Source organism: Eufriesea mexicana, unplaced genomic scaffold, assembly GCF_001483705.2.
Source record: "Eufriesea mexicana isolate 0111107269 unplaced genomic scaffold, ASM148370v2 scaffold9777, whole genome shotgun sequence".
Lineage (NCBI taxonomy): Eukaryota > Metazoa > Arthropoda > Insecta > Hymenoptera > Apidae > Eufriesea > Eufriesea mexicana.
This window is the reverse complement of record NW_016917469.1, coordinates 66,450-88,458: the sequence shown is the minus strand read 5'-3', so window position 1 is coordinate 88,458 and position 22,009 is coordinate 66,450. Positions and strand designations below refer to the sequence as shown.

Below are 22,009 nucleotides of genomic sequence, written 5' to 3'. Positions count from 1 at the left end.
TGGAAAAGAAGTTTTAACCAAAATTTTCACTCGTTTCCGAATTACCGTTTTGAGAATCGATTTTTGCAGCAATAAAATTTTATTGAAATCGGAACTTCTTTGTAAATGTATGAAATCGTAGTTCAGGAATTTTTATTATTGCAACCAAAGAGAAATATATCGTAATAATTTCAACGATCGATTGCATTTTCTACTAAAAAGGGAATTGGCAATGTTCATTTTGAATAATCATATTACCATTATTTAATCATTTTTATCCTCTACTCGGTTTGAATTTTGCTCATCGGTGTACATCGATAAACAAATAAAATGGGACAAATTGCTATGTATAAGTATTTTTCTTCTTCAATTTTTCAAAATTATTAGAGTAGAACCACGATCAACCAATATGTAAATCTTCTGTCATTTGAACATGCTTTTATATGAACATTATATATTTCAATTTTAATATCCATTTTTTTTTTTGTCCCCGCAAGATGTTATTTATTGACAGTGATTAGGTATGAAATCGGCTTAGTATGTTATACAGGAATAATAATAATTAGCTAATATTGTCATCAAAATTTAATATTACAATTTATGTGACACCATGTGTCCAGAAGAAAAATAACCAATACTGTCAATTGGAAAAAGGTATGACATGACATAATCGCAGAAAATGTGCAATAAATTCAACAGGAAATCGCTATAAACTTGCTTTTAACACTAGAACTTCCAATCCTGTCGAAAAGACCGTCTTCAGAATTTTCCTTTCAGCAATTATGAAAACGCATACCTGCTTCTAAAAAATATTAATTTTAAGAATAGTAATTAATACATTTATTTATCTTCATTGTACCACTAAAATTACTGTTATCTGTGCCCACCATGTTTAGCTATCGATTAAAGATCGGTAATTCTAGTATCCTCTTAAAAAGACGTTTAACATCCATGGATTTCAAAGCTGTAAGAACTTGGAAAATTCTTTCTGCACGCTTATAATGCATAATATTATATGAGCCGTTCATTGCACAAATTGATTAACTCCATAAAACAAAAAGTGAAGAAATACAATGAAATAATGTATATTGTTTTTTAAAATTCCCTTTATAATTTAAATCGAAATAAATATCGTAGAATGCATAAATACAAATGTAACTTTCATCTAACGGTATATAAAATTTATAAGAAAAAATAGCCAAAAGGTAATCGTTAGTAATGTTACCATTTTTATGTTACTGGAAGAGTTAATCGATTTGGCAAGTGAAAAAGTAATAAATTTAAATTTTACTAAATTTTACTTAAATTCTGATAAGACGACGCTAAAAAATTCACCGTTATCATTCATGGCTTGCTGGTGCATTTGAGTTGCATTATTGCAACGATTTACATTAGAGTACGGAGTTAATCAAAGTGACCTCTGAAATAAATTATTTATTATTCAGTGGCCAAAAAATTTTGGTCGTTTAATGGTGTTGATCTTAATTATCGGGGAAAGTTATTATAAATATAAAAAGTTATGACTATACCAAGTGCTTTGACACTTAAATTTAAGATTTTTCAGAAAGTGGAGTTAATCGATTTGTGCAGTGAATGACTCATATTTTGATTATCTTTCTATTAGATTTTATTGAGATTATGGGCAAAAAGAAATTTATTATCATTATAGTTATCTTTACTCTGTTCTTAGGAATGTATATTTTCTGTATTCTGACTGTACGCAGGGAGAGACAAAGCTATAGTGATGAAAAGGGGTATGCAATTGCAGCTCGCCCTGGTCCCCTATTTCTTACCTAAACCTCTTCAAAGACACATGTGCCTATAATTATGAAAATGGTCTAAGTCATCGACTTAAGAGGAACGATTTTATTATTTATTTCGTGTTTCATTCATTTATATTACGATAAAATAAATTTTTCTACAAAACAGTGAAGAATTGTATCGTTAGATCAAGTTTGCAGCTTTATCCGAATTAATTTTATAATTTATAACGTATTTAAAGGCCGAAGCTTTTAATATTTCTGAAGCAAATATAAGTGACTTAGACCACTTTCATAATCACAGGCACATATATATTTCTCCTAAGAGATTGATTTTTGCATACACGTTAAGACGTATGTTAGAACAGCTAACTCTAAACAAGATATTAGTATAATAGGAAACGATATTTGGGTAATTAGGCTGATTAGATGACACACAACACTGTGTAGAATTACCGTGACTACTGTTATTCTTCTAGAATGTTCTCTTCCAGGAGCCAATGGCTCATGCTAGTTACGCAAGTCAGTCGCGTAGATATATATATATATCTATACAAATCCATTGCCCAGTTATTTTAACAAAATTACAACAACGTATCTTATTTTCGACAGATTTAAACAAAAATCAAATTTATTAAATTAATTCGGGACAGGGCGTTTGCTACTCCCTCTTCGTCACTAGAACTACTTACCGTCCCCACTCTGCGGGGAAGCTATTAAAATATTGTTTAAATATATTAAATAAAAATAAATCGACGCTTGGAATTACTTCCTTTCGATATTCCACTTGATCCACGCATTTAATACGTCTTCAGAATTGTATTAACACTAGAACTACCAACGCAGTGAAAATGACTGATTCCAGAATTTTCCTTTTTGCAGTCACCAAACGCATACACATACTGCTTTAAGAATAAAATCGGTACCAACTCGTATTAAGAAAGAACTGTAATCAATATATTCACTCATATTCATCGTACCGCATCGTATTACTATAATCTGTGCACGTTATAGTTAGGTACCCACTGAAGATCGTTAGTTCTAGTGTTAAACGTTATCCCGTGTAATAATTCAAACTACCTCGCCTAATCGTATTCCCTAGCACAAAAATTACGATACAGGTTCTACAATATTCTGGAAATCGGAACCGTGCAAATTACTTTCCTCTTTCTCTCTTTCTCTCCCCATGACGCGAGTTCTCGAAATATGCCAGAGCAGAAAGTGACGGGGAACGCGGATAAGCAGATATTCCACGCGAGTGTACCAGAGGCAAGTTTTTCCTCGGGCTGGTTGTCGGAAGGAAAGCATTTGTCCGTAGGTATATACGTTTCAAATGAGCAGGCTCGACATACGATTCCCGGTTGAGCGCTGTGATAACCAGCAGCGATCTATGTCGCGGGTAGTACTTAATATTCACGACTGTATCGAATAACCCGGCGTATACTATTTCTCGTGTCCTGCTTGAATTTCAAGCGACGACCATTCCTCGATACGCGACGTTGGAAGAAACTCGGCGAGATTCAGCCTAGGGGATCATCCGGCTCTGGTCTCAGCGCTCGCAGCACGGTCAGGTGGCTGCTGAGCGAGGCGTCTGTGGAGAAAATGGCATTTCCCCGTTCCATCGCGGCGTGGTTGGGTAAAATGGTGGAAGACGCGGGTTTTGCGAGCGGGGGCGGGGCGGGGCGGGGGTAGAGATAACCGTGAGAAAGACGTTGGATTTATTATACAAGAGCAGCAGGTGCAGCTGCAACTGCGACGACGTCGAGTACGCTCCTCCCGTGCTAGGGTATATATAGTCAGCTTCAGAATGGGAGAAGAAGTAGGAGAGTGGAAGGTAGCTCAGCATTGGTGGCGGCGTTGCGTGCAGTAAAATAACTGAGACTTAGTGTCCTCCTCCTCTCAACTGCAGCCAACTAGGCGGAGCTCTATATACGTGCTGCATGTGCATTGGGTAAAGACTCCTCCGCCTGGATCCTTGCGCAATGGAAAGGACTGTGCTTTGCTTCTCTCTAGGTGCACGTATTTCTTCCCATCCTTACCTACACCAGTGCACCGCTCCACAGTCCTGCGCGCGGCAACGCTCGCTCTCCTTTCTCGTCTTACTCTCATCGATCTGCCTCTCCTTCTTCGCCACGCACTCCTCATCGATCACCTTTCTACACCTTTTTCCTTTTTTATTCCCTGTTCACCGTGTTATGGGAATTTGTTTTGTCCTGCAACCACAGTATCCAGGGTTCGTTCCATTGTCAATTTCTTGCTTTCGGGTGGTCTGCTGATTTTCTTCCCATTTCCGGTCACTTTGGGTTAGGTTAGCCAGGGCCTGGCTAGATTGCCCGTTGTACGATGTCTTCTATATAGGATTTTATAAGATTCAATCGCGAGAAATTGTGTATGGAGGAAGTATTTAAGTTTAGTTCGCGATAAAATTGGGAAATTTTAGAAATTTTTGGAATTTTGAAATTCTAGCTTGGTGACGTATGGTAGACGTAGTTATGGTCTATGGTGTAGCTTGTAATCGAGAGATTTCACTAGTTAGTTAGGTTAAATGAACTGTTCAACTTGTTCAAGAATTTTACGTATATTTCGGAAATTCGCTCTTGATGTGACTTACTATTACGCGTAACTGGGAAAAGATGTCGCGATTATGGCAGTGAGACTGATGGATGAATTACAGTTCCAACAAGCAGATATTATACTATATATTTTTATTTTCTTGATTTAGTGATAATTTTTTTACTCAAAAGCGATGTCTGTTTATTATTATTGTTTTCTCCTCAAAATTGAAAATATTGTTCAGCTATATATGTGTATATATGTGTATCTATATATAAATTACGAAGGCCTTTCCTGTGAACGAATCAACGTAAATATGGGTTCTAAGAGTAAAATTTACGTTTGACAATGTATTATTGATAATTTTTAACGAAAATCGTGATATTAACGGTTAAAAATTCGCAATGTACGATAAACGTTTGGGAAGGAATGGCATTGTACAGTGCTGCCCTTCTTCAGAGAATTCGCGGAATTAGTGACCGATTACGAAACAAGTTGAACGAAGATTTGCCATAAGCTGATTCAACGAATAACCTAATTACACGATTTCTCGAGTTTTCGAATGAACAAAGTGTACAAAATTTTGTGATTTTGTCAGTCCTCGAATTTTGATCTGGAGTTATATTGGATATGAAGAAAGCATGGGATTAAATAAATTTCGTGTCATTTGAGTTTGGATCAGTTTGAATCGATGCAATATCAATTCATATCATTATTTACTAAAACAGAAAAATAACGTGGTATCGATGACTTTTAACTTTATTTTACGAATTGCACATTGTTACTCGCTTGTTTCGCGTGTAGTTCATTAACAAACATGATTTTATGCAGGTATTTCAGAATTTTACGTTTGTCTTTTTATTATGAATTAGTTTTATATTATCTACTATAGCCGATATCTTTCGAAAATGATAGAACCATTCAATTTCACGTAAGAATTTACGTCTTTAGAGAATAAAATAGATTTCCTGGTTAGAATAAGGATCGATGTTAGAATTAAAAGTAATCCTTTCATAGTTCCATTAATCAGGAGAAGTTTATTGTAAAGAAGGAATAAAATCTGCAAGAACGATGTAAATAAGGAAAATAAATAATTACGTATCTTTTTGGTGCAATGAAAATTTTGGGGACACGTAAATGTAAATTATTTATATTATTTTTAATTGATAAGGATATACGTAGATATTAATTTTTCTAGAACATTGATTAAACTTTTCCAAAGTGAAAAATATCAGAGTAATACGTTCACGCAAACCGACTTAAAATGCGTAAACAATTCCATTAATCAGTATAAGCTTATTGCAAAGAAAGAATAAAATATACAAGAACAGTGTAAACAAGAAAAATAAATAATTACGTATCTTTTTGGTGCAATGAAAATTTTAGAGACTCGTAGATGCAAATTATTTATATTATTTTTAATTGATAAAGATATACGTAGATATTAATTTTTCTAGAATATTGATTAAACTTTCCCAAAGTGAAAAGTATCAAAGTAATACGTTCACGCAAACCAATTTAAAATGTCCAGGTACACTGTATTTTAAAAAATATAAATAATTTTCTTTGAAATGACGACAAAAATTCGAGATACGATGCTATTTTTATTTAGAATAGTGCAAACAGAATATTCGTTTAAAATAAGTATTTTATGCAGCCTGTTTAGAAACAATCTCAATTGTTTATTGCAACGTCCGTTAAAAATTTCCTGCAAGTTCGAAGCAAGTAGCTGGGCCATTGGAATGAAAAATTTGACAAGCAATCTCCCCGAACAGGCAGCTAAATTCTCGTTAAAAAATCCTCTTTCGCGAAAGCGAAGCTCCTCCTGCAGATAAAACTGAATATATCTGGCGAATTTCCAGAAGCTGAAACATCCGGTCCGTGTTCCGTTTCCCAGGAACATCATATTTCCTCAAGCCAGGCGGGCTATTTGCACTGGCGTCCGCGCATAGTTAAACTCGGCGGCGACGTTTAAAGTAAATCGTGTGTATTCTTCTCGTTTGCGCTGTCCGTTACTCGGCTGGAAAACTGTATTTCCGGCTGGCTGCGAGGCAGTTTAGAAGACGGTGACGGGAGGCGGCGGATGGCGCATAGAGGAGAGCAGCACGCAGCGCCATCTCCGCTGGCTCTACTATCGCGCCTTCCCCCTCTCCCGCCGAGCCGTACTCCTACGCGTGCTCCTACTCTTTCTGCTCGTCTTGGACTGCCGAGACGCGACTCCTCGGCTCGCCTTCGTTTAACGCTCCCCCCTCCCTCGGCCGCCGATAGAAATAGATGCTCCGCCTCCTAGACGAGTTCTCACGAAGCTGCACCGCGCGGAGTAACGAGCACCGGCGGCGAGCGGGAGGGAGAAAAGTCATCTGCCACGTGGGTGGATCTTGAGGTACGAACCTCTTCGCGAGCTTCTGGGCGTGGTGAGGGAGGAGTTCGCCTTTATCGTATACGCGCACTCCTTTATATTCCCTATCAGACCGGATGTCTGCACGCCGCCTCGACCTCATCCTGCCACCGGCTGCCAATTATCCGCTTATGCATCGCTGCGCGCCTTTCCACCGCTCTTGCGCGCCGATCTCCTCCTATCCGATACGTTCGTGCCGCGACCTCCATAGGCTAATGCGCTTTCTCGCTTTATTTCTCCGCGCTCTACCAGTTCACTTCCGCCTTTTCTTTCTCCGCTGTCCGTCTAACTCTAGGAGAACCGATCTGCCATCAGCAACTGAGCATATGCATAGATATTATGTACACGTTTTCACGCGTTTTAATAAAAATAATTTTGTGAAATGCAGCGTTTTCAACCGAAAATTATCGTGAACGTGATCTTTAAGTCAAAGTCGTGATAAAAAGACCATGGAAATGTAATAACTATTATGTCAAGTTTTTGACTCCTATAGACATCTAAAGGTGCTCAAAATTTTTCTTTGCTGTTACATTTTGAGCATATACAGTAATAATTTAATGAAGAATATAAAGAAATAGATAACGTTGTTTTAATTTAGTTAAATATGGTGTTTTGGTTATTATTTGAATATGCAATATTTCGTATTGCTGGTACGTGTTAAACATCATAGTACTACTTCAAGTAAATTACTAATTGAGCCGTTCACTACACAAATTGATTAACTCCATAAAACAAAAAGTGTAGAAATGCAATGAAACAATGTATATTGTTTTTTAAAATTCCCTTTATAATTTAAATCGAAATAAATATCGTGGAATGCATAAATACAAATGTAACTTTCATCTAACGGTATATAAAATTTATAAGAAAAAATAGCCAAAAGGTAATCGTTAGTAATGTTACCATTTTTATGTTACTGGAAGAGTTAATCGATTTGGCAAGTGAAAAAGTAATAAATTTAAATTTTACTAAATTTTACTTAAATTCTGATAAGACGGCACTAAAAAATTCACCGTTATCATTCATGGCTTGCTGGTGCATTTGAGTTGCATTATTGCAACGATTTACATTAGAGTACGGAGTTAATCAAAGTGACCTCTGAAATAAATTATTTATTATTCAGTGGCCAAAAAATTTTGGTCGTTTAATGGTGTTGATCTTAATTATCGGGGAAAGTTATTATAAATATAAAAAGTTATGACTATACCAAGTGCTTTCACACTTAAATTCAAGATTTTTCTAAAAGTGGATTTAATCGAGTTGTGCAGTGAATGGCTTAATTATTGAATTTTATTTCGGGCTCGTTGATCCTCGTAGCGTTTTGATGTCATTTCGTGTTAAAATCAGGAGGTCACGAAATAAATTACAATTAAAAAAGAATAAAAATATAAAATGGTGAATGGAATGCTGGTTTACGAGAAAGCTGAAGAAGCTCCGAGGAAGCTATTTGTAGTGATAACACTAGATTTGTAATGCCATTAAAACGATATTAACCCTTTCGCTACTACGAGTGACTATAGTCACTAACCACAAAAATTGAGTAAAATATTAAAACAAGTGCTACCGTTCCTCTTAGCTCTCTTCGCAAAGAATTGCAAGCTCTATTGCGATGGTCAGTTTTTCCTTTCCTTGTTTCTTCGAAAAATTTGCGTCAGAAGACCGAATGCTAAAGGCTGTACGATCGTAATGTTTCCATTTTTGATTCCGCCATAGCGAAAGGGTTAATTAAAGTAATATAATGGAAATAAATAGGTATAAATAATTATTCTCCTATCCGAGGAAGAATCGATATTAATTCTGCGAAGAGTAGATGTATATTTGCAATAAATCCAAAAATAAAAAATCCCACATAAGCTATTTTGACACCTTTGGCAGTTCTAGTGTGGATAAAGCATTGCAATACTTCTGAAGGGAGCGAATATTTTTGCATCATGCTTGTTGGGTTCAATTAGCTTCCTATTCTACACAATTAATATATCGATAATGATATTTTCTCTTCGTGCATGGTCACTCTTGGTCACTTGCTTATGGTTAACTGATTAATCGTCTAATGTTCCAAAAATGGAAGCTCGTATTTACATATATATATATTTATTTACGAGTTGAAATTATTTCAGCAAAGAATCATAGAAAATAAAAGTAATTTTTAAAAATTAAGTTCCGAATATTTTCGAAATAACAATTTTTAATATTTCGAAAGGGAACGCAGGTGTACTTAGGGCACTTTTATAATGATCGGCGCGGGTACCGTCATTTCCTGCGTTATGCTTTCATTTATTTATTTATTTACTGTCCATTAACGAATAACGAGCATCGGTTGACAAGCATGGATAAAACAGTGGAAGAGGAGGTGGCAGAGTGGAAACCTGCTGGTAAATTGCTGCTCCCCTATAAAGGCGATATTACATCGATATTTGCGATGGGACGGAAGAATATGCTTGCAGCAGCGAGGAAGGAATGACACCGGATGGGAATTGGCTTAATTTTAAGTGCATTTAGATTTTTATAACGGTGGAATCAGTTTCTTCGAGTCGACGAGTCCTCCATTTTTCTTTTTCTTTATTTCGTTAATTATTGGTTACCGTTTTATCACTGTTTTATTATTAATTATCGTAGGATACCATTTCGGAAAGAAATCGCGAATCGGCCATTGCCAACAGAAACAAATTATAAACCGATCAATATTTTCTAGAAGCAAATGGAAAAGTTATTTTGGGTAGAAAAATTAACCCTTTGTACTCGGTGATTACTTTCGTTACAGAAAAATAGCAATTTGAATACTTTCTGCTATAACGTCGAGGATACTTTTGAAACGGTAAATAAGGAATCGGGTATAAATTAACGCTTGAAATTATTTTATTTTGACATTCCACGCAAGCTCAGGTTATTTTAGATTTGATATGTTAATTAACACGGATCCTCGGAATTTGATTAAACGGTGACTTAGGCTCGCCTCTCGAGTGCAAAGGGTTAAGATGCGTGGTCCCTACGGGGAGGTGAAGCGTAGGTTAAGAAAAGCATAAAAGCAGGTCCTTGACGACCAAAACAGAGTCCTTAGAAATTAATTGTGACCAGCACGAGCGTGAGTCGCTCGGTGTTGGAAAGAGAGTTAAATTAGAGCGCGTCTTTGTGTGTTTTCGTTGCGTTATCTTGGTGTTCTTTTCCTAAGTTAAATTAGTTTTATGAGTTTTGTGTTCGTGTTATTCCGTTCTTGTTGTTCTGTCAGTTTCTGGTATCTCAAAACCAGTTTTCACCATCCTACATTATTATTTATTAATTACTATTTTCGGCTTCTAAAAGTGTCGATGGCGTATTTAACCCTTTCACTCCTGCAATCGTTGTATGACGTCACGATACAACATGATTACCGAATTGTGAACGTGATACAACGTCCATGGATTTTAAAGTTATTCGAGCTTAGAAAATTCTTTCTGAACGCTTATAATGCACGATATTATATTTTGTTTAAATTTTTATTAGATTTAAACAAAAATAAAATTTGTTAAATTAGTTCAAGACAGGGTGTTGGCTACTCTCTTTATAACTCAGGAGTGGAAAGGTTAAAACAATCCACCATTCACAACCTAATCCTATCTTCACTCATTGATACACATCCAAAAACAAATCATCCCTTTATTATATCCCATTATTCTTAACCCAGTCTCACCTTCACTGAACAATATCCACACTAAGAAAATTAAATTGTCTGTCTGAACAGAACTGAACATAAATTGCAGTTCAAGGGGTTAGGTTAGGTTAGGAAAGCAAGGATTCGCTGAAAAGATGAAAACTGTTAGAACTTAGAAAAGAACTTTGGCATAGACTTGGCTTTCTCTCGTTAATTCCTCATTTGTTACTTTCTGGAACAGAGAGATAGCACACGGTTTTGAGGTTATGTCAGCTTAACCCACTTATGGTGGAAACTGTGTGCTTTTACCTGCAGATGTCAAAGATGGATTTGCTTCTACAGGTAAAGAATGGTGAAGATAGTCATTGAAGAAAATTACCCTCCTGCATATCACTTCGCAAATATTTCTTTACGAAAATCGTGCATTTTTCAGAATTTGTCTTCTGTTATAGTAAAAACTAAACACTAAAATAAACTCTACATCCTAGAGATGTGTGGGCGATCCCTTCCCCTGCGTTTTGTCTTTTGTCAGCACGTGTCTTTTGTCTCCCGTTTTCTGGAGACGTTTTTGACCTGTGTGGCCCTAAAAAGACAAGCCAGTTCTGAGGGTTCGCCTGTTTAATAAACATGTATACAGTTTTACCACTGGCTAATATTTCTTTGCATTATAACCTCCTTACATCTTCAAATATCTTCTGTATCCAATTATCTCTGCCAAATTTAGGTGCAGTGCTCAAAAATTTGAGACTTCCATTTTCAAGAATCAAAGCTCGTTTATCTGTTTTGTATACCTCTGTTGTCGCTTTGTCCAGAGTGTTTTAGTCGTGTTACGTTGAAAGACAACGTTATACATTGTTGCTTTTATCTTTGGTCTACTACCACGTGTAAGACTCGTGGTCAGTTTTTCGAGCCGAAGATGATTATCACGAGCCAGACTCGTGGTACCTCGGTCGGGCTAAAACTGACTATCACGGGCGTGGCTCGTGGTACGTCGGCTAGACCAAACTTAAACACCACGTGTCACGCCCATGGTTTGTCGATGTGCCCCACTTCAATTATTAATCATTATTGTTTGTTGTTTAATTTAATATATCATTTATCTTTATTTTATCACTTTTATACTTTATTATATCAACACATATATATTCAAAATCTATGTTAATCATTACCACACTAGGATCGTAATATTACAACGTGGTTCGTTAAACCTGAAATATTGAACACAGATAACTTCAGAATTAATTATGGCACACGCGTGCTATCTTTTTGTCTCGTAGTATATTTACATAGTTAAGTAAACCTGTTATTTTACATTTCTTGGATATTAGGTATGTTAAGTATGTTTCTTGAAAACCAATTATCTTTTAAAAACTTCCGTTCAAGAGAATTGGAGATTCATACTACTGCAGAAAAACTTGCGAGTTGGAAAAGTATACTTTTTCAAATAAATGTAAAATTTACTAATCGAGGGATTTTCTTTTATCATGGTTCCCATGTTCAAAAAATAAACGCAAAATTGATGCGAAATTTAAGTGATTTAATACCGCGATTTTCGAAAAATCGTCAAGGAATAAATTGAAATTTCATATTGGGTTTAACACAGAGCGTGACGATTTAAAATAATTCATAGTAATCGGATCTTTCTATAATACATTGTATCGTGATAAGTTTAATATGAAAATATGAAACGAAATGGAAGAAATTTAATAAACGAGCGAAAAATTCAATTCTGTGAAAAAATTTATTGGAAATAAATTATGGAGCTATGAAATTTAGAATTAATTCTATTTATCGTTTATTTCACGTATTTTTGGTAGAGTGTACAGGGTGTCCTTGGATTTTTCTCGAAAACCGCGAAAACATAATCTAGAGGCCGCAAGAAGGAAACAGCGTTACATAAAGTTCACGAATAAATGCTCCGTTTTAATAACTATTATTATAATAATACACTTTCTATCGAAGTATAGGCTACACGGAAAGTCAATTGTGTTTATCTGTTCCATGTAATTACTCCCTTTTATCATTTGGTAACGAACCATTCCGTGTCACGAAAATTGTAGTTTTAAAAATGAAAGTTTATTATTTTTAAATTCTCTTTGCAAAATTATGTGCTTTTCCTCGAATGTAAGTTTGCTATCTTTAAAGAATCGAGTTTATTATGTCCCAAAGTATTTTTCCGAGCCTCAGTCACTGCATTTCCAATTATTTCCACAAATTTTTCACGTAAAAGAACCTTGCAATTACGCAGATCCAATAAACAAGATTAATTTGTGCACTGTAATGAAAAATCTCGAAGAAAAATTGCCATCTATTCTATGCATACGATATTTATTTATAATTCTTTAACGAAACGTTTATTTGTTAATATTATATACCATTTTCTCCGTTGTTTGAGCTCTAGATCAATTTCTTGTAGTTGGGTGGAAAAAGTTTTGGACACTGTTCATTTTTCAAAGGATTTACTTAACACATTGCGTACGACACTCTGTTCGCGCTTCCAGAAACATTTTATATGATGCATATATACCCTTTTTTAACACATTGAACGCTGGTCCCGTGAAAACGCGGGTTTCTGAGTCTGTCGCTTGAGCACCGGCCCCGCGATAATGAGGGTTTCTAAGTTTGTCACTTGCCTCTCGCCCTCACGATGATGAGGATTTCTTTTGCCTGTATGGATGTCTTACACATCAATTTGCATTCACTCGTCACGTTTACGACGATCTGCATTTGTTATACTCCGAAAATAAAACGTATACGATGGTTCAGAAACGATCAAAGCAAGAATCACTCTCATGCTGTGTATTCCTTAGTTAGTACCTCTTTCGTAGGTTTACGCTTTTCGTTGAACAATATAATAAGTCTTATTATTCTGTAACTTTTTATCCATATAATACGAGCGAAGTTTTTAACGAGTATATTGCTGACCCTCTATCAGATTATTCGATACATTCGGAAGATTCTGACATACGAGTCGAGGACGGTGATAGCGATTTGGGTCCAAGGAGAATATCAAGAGCTGTTCCATTACGATATTCGAGTGATTCCGATGATTCTAGTAATAGCGAAATGTCCACAGAATGACGAATGTGCAATCAAAATATAGTATTTTAAGAAAATGTATAAGTTTTAAATATTTTCTTTAGCTTCTCGTTGTTCGGAAACAAGCGAACGAGACTGGTGCTCAGGCTTTAAATGTCTCATATGCCGCCGGCGCTCAATGTGTTAATTCGCATTTGATATTATATTCACATAAGGTATTAGAATAAAAATACGCAAGACTTCGTTACCTAGTAACGTAACAAGAAAATCTATTTTTAATTCCTTAAATCATCGATTGAGTCGAAGAAACCTGAAAACGAGATATCTCGTCACCCGTACGCAATGTATGAACAATGTATTGTACTGTTTAATAGCGTTTATGTAACTTCGGGTTATCACTTTGGTTGCAATAAAGCTTCCATTTTTACCTACACCGTTGAATTTAGCAATTTTTATTTCGAAATTTATGCTTTTGCTTCGACAGTTTACTACCTTTGTTTCGAATAAATACAGAAAGACCAGTGAGTCTTTAAAATTGTCATACGTAATCGGTCTAACAATTGTTATTCACGGAACCTCGTGAAAGTTTACCTGGAATATCGTAAAGTGGCAGTTAGCAATACTTCTTCACGTGTAATTTGTGGTAAAATTATACTAGGGTAGGTGTTAGGTCATTCCGTATCTGAATTCCGTGACAAGTTCATATTATACCTATTTCTCTCTACTTTTTAAATGCCAAGCGATAATAAATGGCATTTTTCCTGCGAGAAATGGTTATTCCGACGAAACAGTACTTTACGGCTTCACGATAAATTAATTGTTCTTAATTTAGTTCAACGAAAGTGTTTAACCGTTTGTCCTACGACTTGGTTCAAAACAATTTGGATAAAATTGCGAAATCAATTATACACATGTGCGTAATATACTTACAATTGCTTCTTCTACAGCTCAAAATTCATAACCTATGTGTCATGATAGCTCAGAGTCCTGTCATTAGATACTTCCTTTCATCCCTTTACGTCTTAAAGGTTTTGTTTCTTGTTTGTTTCCTTTTGTTTGGTTCGCTATTCCTTTCATTGCCTCAAATAAGATCGATGAGACCGTACACTAAATTTCCGATTTTTAAATCTCGCTACGTCCTAACTCCTATAACCTATAACTCCAAGATCTCGCTACGTTATGGCACTAGGTCGGTTTTAACACTAAGTTACCACGGTCGGTCAGATTGACAGATGAATGACACCTTAAAGAAGTTAAAGAAATTAAAAAGTTGAAAAATTAATTATACGTATATTAAAAGATTGAAGAATTTAAAAATAGTTATTTAAATCGTGACTGGTTTAGTATTAATTGACGACGATTAATGGAAGACTGGTCCGGAAGAAAGTATGGCTTCTTGAAAACGCGTAGTGGACATCTTAACGACAGTCCTAACCTCTTGAGGGACGAATTTTCTTTAAGTTAACGTTACAATAATTTCAAAGCAGCAATTATATACTATAAAGTAGAATAATTTGGTGACATTCGACGAAATTTTTCTTCACCTAACTGAATCTAACTTTCTTTTCACGTATAATAATAATAATTTATAAAAAACTAAATGTAAAATTATTACAAATAATATACTTATTTTTGCAAGAATCAAAGCTCGACTTTACAAGAAATATTGGCAGACCAAAATATTTTCCCATTATTCGATTCGAGTAGTATTGCCAACTTTGCGGTGCAAGAGTAGGAGTCAGATAGACTAGGTAAAATTTTCAATTATCGTACAAATAGAGATAGAACGAATTATTATTCTATGTCGCGAACGCTTTTCCTTCTAAATTCTTTTGCACCCCCTAAAGGGTACCTCACGGTGGAACCCTCGCGCCACCCCTGTAGTTGCGAGTTATGGACCGGGCGGCTGCAAAGTGGCGACATGGCGTGTTCCGCAATTTGAGAACCACTGCCGCGGCGTAATCCGCGACGCATTCGCAGTGGCGAATTTTCTCCGGAGATGCGTGCCACGGATTCGCGCGAAAGCACGGCGCATACGTAAACGGAGGAGCCGTGGGTGGGAGGGAGACAGGGTGGCGGCGGCGGTGGGGGGAAGAGAAAGAGCGGCCGGGCGAGGGTGGGGGTAGAGGCGTTTTGCAGTAACGGGCCGCGTTGACGTTCCGTGCGGAACACTCGACTCGTGACAGAAATTACTAAACGGTCAGGGCACTCGTAGCTCGCACAATCGCGAGCATACGTAGTTCTACGTGTTCACGCACGTATTGTATGTTTTGCAGGAATGAAAGGACGACACGACGGCGGGCGCAGCACGCGGGTGAAACTGAAGGACGGAGAACCAGGAGGGCCTGCGGGGGTTTGAAGCGTGCGAGCCTCGCGCATATTAATCTGTTCGACCGCACATCAGCCTCCGCTTCGCCTCTCTCCGAATCTCGTTCGTTCGCGCACTTCATCTCCCAACCCGTTAACCGGTCGCGCACCTACGCACAACGCCTGCGGGAAATTGGCAAACTGCGGTGCCAGTCCGCCTTCCTCTTCCTCTTCCTCGTTCTGGACCACGATTCCCGTGAACGTGTGTCGATCATCGTGCGCCAGCCACCCACGAATTAATATATCGTTCCCTTAACTGGTTCACCGAAAATTCCCCATTATTCCCTCGGTTTACCGCTAATAGTTTATTCCTTTCTTTTTCTTCCCATATTATTCAAAGAAATGTCCGTCTGCCCGTAACGTGCGTTGATAAAATAAAATTTCATTTGTTTATTTAACCTCTTCCAGTATGATATAACACTTTGTGACTGCCACGTACCTTTTATATAGTTTTATATCCCGTTCAGAGACCCACGATCAAATTTTCATTATTCTTAATATATATAAGCCGTTCACTACACAAATTGATTAACTCCATATAACAAAAAGTGGAGAAATGCAATGAAATAATGTATATTGTTTTTTAAAATTCCCTTTATAATTTAAATCGAAATAAATATCGTAGAATGCATAAATACAAATGTAACTTTCATCTAACGGTATATAAAATTTATAAGAAAAAATAGCCAAAAGGTAATCGTTAGTAATGTTACCATTTTTATGTTACTGGAAGAGTTAATCGATTTGGCAAGTGAAAAAAGTAATAAATTTAAATTTTACTAAATTTTACTTAAATTCTGATAAGACGGCGCTAAAAAATTCACCGTTATCATTCATGGCTTGCTGGTGCATTTGAATTGCATCATTGCAACGATTTACATTAGAGTACGGAGTTAATCAAAGTGATCTCTGAAATAAATTATTTATTATTCAGTGGCCAAAAAATTTTTGTCGTTTAACGGTGTTAATCTTAATTATCGGGGAAAGTTATTATAAATATAAAAAGTTGTGACTATACCAAGTGCTTTGATACTTAAATTTAAGATTTTTCAGAAATTGGAGTTAATCGATTTGTGCAGTGAAATTAAACAAGCGCTATCTTCCAAAAACCTATGGGACTCAAACGGTTAATATTCGAAATAAATCTGTAATTAAGGCAATAATAAAATTATCATTAATGGTAATTTTGGTGATTATCACCAACGCTGGTGACAATTTTCGGATGTTACCGTTAGGCTACAATGCCACTTGATAACTGTCGATAACTATTCGGAAGAAATCTGCAGTTAAGAATAATGAAACTCTAATCATAAATATCAATATTATAAAATAACGGTAAATTTTCTTGAACTGTGTGACGATATCTACAAACCTGGAAAATTTTAATTAAATCGGTGACCCGAAGGACTTGCACTCTACTTGTGAGTCTTACAAGGAGAGTGCAAGTCCTTTGGGTCATCGATTTGGTTCAAACTTTGCAGGTTTGTAGATCTCGTCATGCAGTTCAAGAAAATGTATCATTATATGGGTAACTACTCAGTAGTTTTTGAGATATTTATAATTAAAGTTTTATTACTTCCTTAACTACACAATATTTCTACTATTTTTCCAATATCGTTGTGGCCGAGCGGCGAGGTGCGAAAGTTCATACGCTGCGGGTCCGGGGGTTCGATTCCCGTCCAGGTTGGTACGTCTTTTCATCTGTGTTTTATTTTGTATTGTTGTTAGCTCAATATGCAGCAACGAAGTGATCCATTGTAAGAGAGATCAAACTTGTTCCGTAAGAATATAAACGTATGGAAACATTCTACGGTCGACTCGGATTCCTATCACTTTCGAGCGTGCATATGATCTGCGTAGAACAGGCGCGGAACTGTGAGCTAGCTAGGCTAGTGAGAAGGTGGGAGAGCTGCTGGAGCGAAACTGGCGGATGGTGATTTTCTGACGTTAATAACGGGTTTAAAGCGGGAAAAAGGTATGGAAAATGGGATCGGGAGAAACGACGCGGTGATTCGGCAGGGGCAAAGAGAGGCAGAAATCACGCGTGCGGTTTGCGGCCAGCATTTCTGACCGCCGAACGCCGAAGTTCGGATTGAACTGTCACCATCAGCCCGTTCGCCGCGGCGGCGTGCGGTACGACCACGTGTCGTATATTCGTTCGTAATAACTGCGGTCGACTAGTCACGACACTCGACCAACCAGCGTTTTATGGCTAACTAGTAACCCGAACGTTCATTGCTTATTCTTTCCTCGTTTCATGCTCTATCAATTTAATTGCGCGCCCGGTTAATGTCCGCCCCTTATGCAATTTATCTCGCGGCTTTACGTAACCTTAAGGCTGCGCGCGCGTCAATTAGCAACATTTTACATACCTAGCCAACTACTGGTCTTGCCGCTTTACCGTTCGATTAGCCCCGCTGATTATCCTGTCGGAAATTAGATAAATCGCGCAGGCAATTTTCAGGACACGCCGCTTTCGCAGCTTCCACCGATCAAATTGTGATTAACCCATCTGTTAGTGAGAATTCACTGGGAGTACAACGTTGTAGCGAAATTTTTGTTAAGTTGTGCTCGCGAGTGGTTTGGATATTTAATTTCAGTGTTGGAAAAGTGTCAAAAAATTGTCAGAAGTGTCAAGTCATGTGACCATTGCTTCGTCATGAGATTTTGGATTGTGTAATGGGAGGAAAAGGGAATTAGAGGTTGAACCCTTTTCGTCTATCACTATTCGAGATGCGAATGGATTAAGCATATAAGCATGGAAGCATATATTTGGAGAGGGAATGGAATATTTGCGATGTTTTGCGAGAGTAATTTTTGAGAGGGATAATTTGGGTTAGATTTTAGACGAGTTCATTTTAGTTTTGGGAGAAATAATAATTCTAATTAGAATATTTAATTTTTGGTTTATTTGGAAAATATTTTAGTAGATAAGAAAATGGTGTCTTTGTGCTATTGAATTTCGTTCGTTTTAGATTTAATATTCGTGAAACAAATTTTGGAAGAGTAATTTAGGAATTGACGTGTTTATTTTAATTGTAAATCGAGACATTAAACTATTTTGCAATGCTAGATTTTGATAGAAAGATATTATGCTAATTGTAACCTCGATATTTAGTTTCTGCTATATTTGGCAAATATTTACATAGACGCATGATCGATAAGATAATAGTGTCTTTGTGCTATTATATTGTGTTCGTTTTATATTTAATATTCGCGAAATAAATTTTGGAAGAGTAATTTAGAAATTAGTGAGTTAATTTTAATTATAGATCGAGATATTGAAATATTTTGCAATGTTAGGCTCTGATAGGAAGATATTATACTAATTGTAATCACGATATCTAATTTCTCTTATATTTGGAAAATATTTCAGTAGACGCATGATCGATAAGAAAATGGTGTCTTTGTGCTATTATATTTCGTTCGTTTTGAAATCTGATATTCGCGAAACAAATTTTGGAAGAGTAATTTAGGAATTGACGTGTTTATTTTAATTGTAAATCGAGATATTAAACTATTTTGCAATGCTAGATTTTGATAGAAAGATATTATGCTAATTGTAATCTCGATATTTAATTTCTGCTATATTTGGCAAATATTTACGTAGACGCATGATCGATAAGATAATAGTGTCTTTGTGCTACAGAATTTCGTTCGTTTTATATTTAATATTCGCGAAACAAATTTTGGAAGAGTAGTTTAGGAATTAGTGAGTTAATTTTACTTGTAAATCGAGATTTTAAATTTTGCAATGTTAGGTTTTGCTGGGAAGATATTATGCCAATTGTAATCTCTATATTTAATTTCTGCTTTATTAGGCAAATATTTACCTAAACGCATAATCGATAAGAAAATGGCGTTTTTGTGCTATTATATTTCGTTTTGTACTTAATATTCGCGCAACAAATTTATATACCTTCGAAATTGAACACCCTTGTGATATTCCCGAAACAAATTTTGGAAGAAATAATTTAAGAACGAATAAATTGATTTCAGTCCCAGAGAAAGATATTAAACTAATTTCAGTTGAAACATTTAATCCTCGTTTTGTTCCCCTTATTCGACTGTATATTATTATCTTTGGCATTGTTAAGATTACGCGAACAGAATTATAATTCATCTTGCTCACACTGGAAAACGCGATTATCTCTTGTCTTTTTGTCCATAAATGTTTATTCCTCTGGCTTGTCAAATTTGATTAAATCCCGCGAGACAGTACGATTAATATAATGGCACGTACTCGATAAAATTTTATCAAATTGTCAGCGCAATTCTTGTCTCATTTGCCACAGAAAAATCCGTTAACCAGAATTTATTTACGTGCATCGGACAATACGGAGCCCAAAAAATTTCACAATCGCGTTAAATATTATCTCTTTTTTCCTTTTTCCTTTTTTTCCGATAAAGCCATACGATTTTTTTTATAGCGTCGTAGGGTCTAAGGAACTATAGCGCGAGTATAGTGAGCAATAAAAATACCACAGGAAGGTCCAATACGTCGAGTATTATTAGAAGGTCAAAACAAGATTGCTGGGTCGTTCAATCGTTTTGTGTTTCTTTCCCTGCTTCAGCGTCAGCCCTGCCCTTCTACGTTTCCTCCTGGGGTGACGATTTACAGGGGCCGATGACACAGCTTCCCCTAATCCACATTCCAATTGCTTGTACTCGCTGTTCTACGGTAGACAGGTTTCTTCCCACCATTACGATAGAATTTCTTTTACACCACGAAGAATAGAAGCAAGTATTGTAAATAAGAATTGTAAATTTTAACGAATTTTTGTGGTGCACGTTTTTGAGAGAAAATAAAAACCCGAGTTGGAATTTTATTTAATATAAAAATATGGAAAGAAGTGCTCGGTTTTATTATTTAACATAAAATATTGCACAAAATGAGAAAAATAAAAATAACGTTTCAATAAATCCTTTGATACAGAGTGCAATATGCATAATTCTGTCATGTTACTATTGTTTTCCATGAAAGTCATCGAAAAATTTGCTTTTTTTAGAACAAAATGGCACTTTGCAGACAGTGAACCTAACATAACCTAACTTTTTCTTTTTCATGCTGTGGTATTGATGGTGTTGAACATGTGGTGTTCAGGCGTAAAATATAATATACAAGGTGTTTCGTTTATCTCGTATTTTCTGTTATTTCTTACATTTACATGTGTAAAAGAATTACTTGTATTATTATTAATTAATATATTAATATTATGAATTAATGCCATTAATTAGTATTTACATTTACATCTATAAAAGAATTATTTACAAAAAAATAGTAACATAGTAATGTAGCAAAATATAGTATATATAGCAAAATATAATATACAGGGTGTTTCGTTTATCTCGTGTTTTCTGCTTTTTTTTTCTACCATTTACAGCAATAAAATAATTATCTACAAAAAATATAGTATTATAGTAATATAGCAGAATATAGTATATATAGCAAAATATAATATACAAGGTGTTTCGTTTATCTCGTGTTTTCTGTTATTTCTTCCATTTACATGTATAAAAGAATTATTTATGTTATTATTAATTAATATATTAATATTGTAAATTAATATCATTAATTATTATTCACATTTGCATCTATAAATGAAATTCTGCTGTAATAAATTGATTGGTTTAAAGCGATAAATATCATGATTCATGATTTTCTTCTCGACATCGTTTTTCTTTCCGAATTTTCAAAACGGATATTTTTCACATACGAACATCTGTCTTTTATAGTGCAACGTTATACTGCACGTCGAAATAAATTCGAAGAAACGTTGCACCGTGACTTTCAAATGACCTGGAATAATAAAAGCTCGAGAGGAGAATGAGAAATTTGTTTATTTTAATTTCGAGACGGAATTTTTCACGTTTGCAATGCCATTTTTTTCAATCATGATCTCCACCGTTCTCGGTATTTTTGAGTTAGTATATTCTTTATAAGCAGAATACTTATATAGATATTTATACCTTAATCTTTTGCACTATAATAACGAGCCTAACTCGTCATAAGTTCTTGTCGAATATTCGAATTATATGCTACTTGTTACATGACCATCATTATATTTAATGTGTTTTAATATATACAAGATTTGATGAAAGTCTTAAATTTTTCTAGAATTTAATTGCGAATGGAGTAGTTGTTAACTCAAATTGAATACTTCTTGTATACGTTATTTTTTGGTACTAACCCTTTGCATTTAATCGAATTCTAAATATCGATTATTATTAATTAATTAGTATGTCAAATTTAAAATTACCCAACGATCCGTGGAATATCGAAGT

The 22,009-nt window shown here is 35.6% G+C and overlaps 1 protein-coding gene across 1 annotated transcript in view; it reads left to right on the top strand.

Moving 5' to 3' along the window:
- LOC108553269 (uncharacterized) overlaps positions 1–20,413 on the top strand; it is a gene marked incomplete at its 3' end in the record, with an annotated part of 88,600 nt that extends 68,187 nt beyond the window's left edge. Inside the window, exon 4 of the mRNA XM_017908094.1 lies at positions 20,299–20,413. Coding sequence (XP_017763583.1) covers positions 20,299–20,413 — 115 coding nt within the window. The remainder of the gene's footprint in view (positions 1–20,298) is intronic.
- Between the last annotated feature and the right edge of the window lie 1,596 nt (positions 20,414–22,009).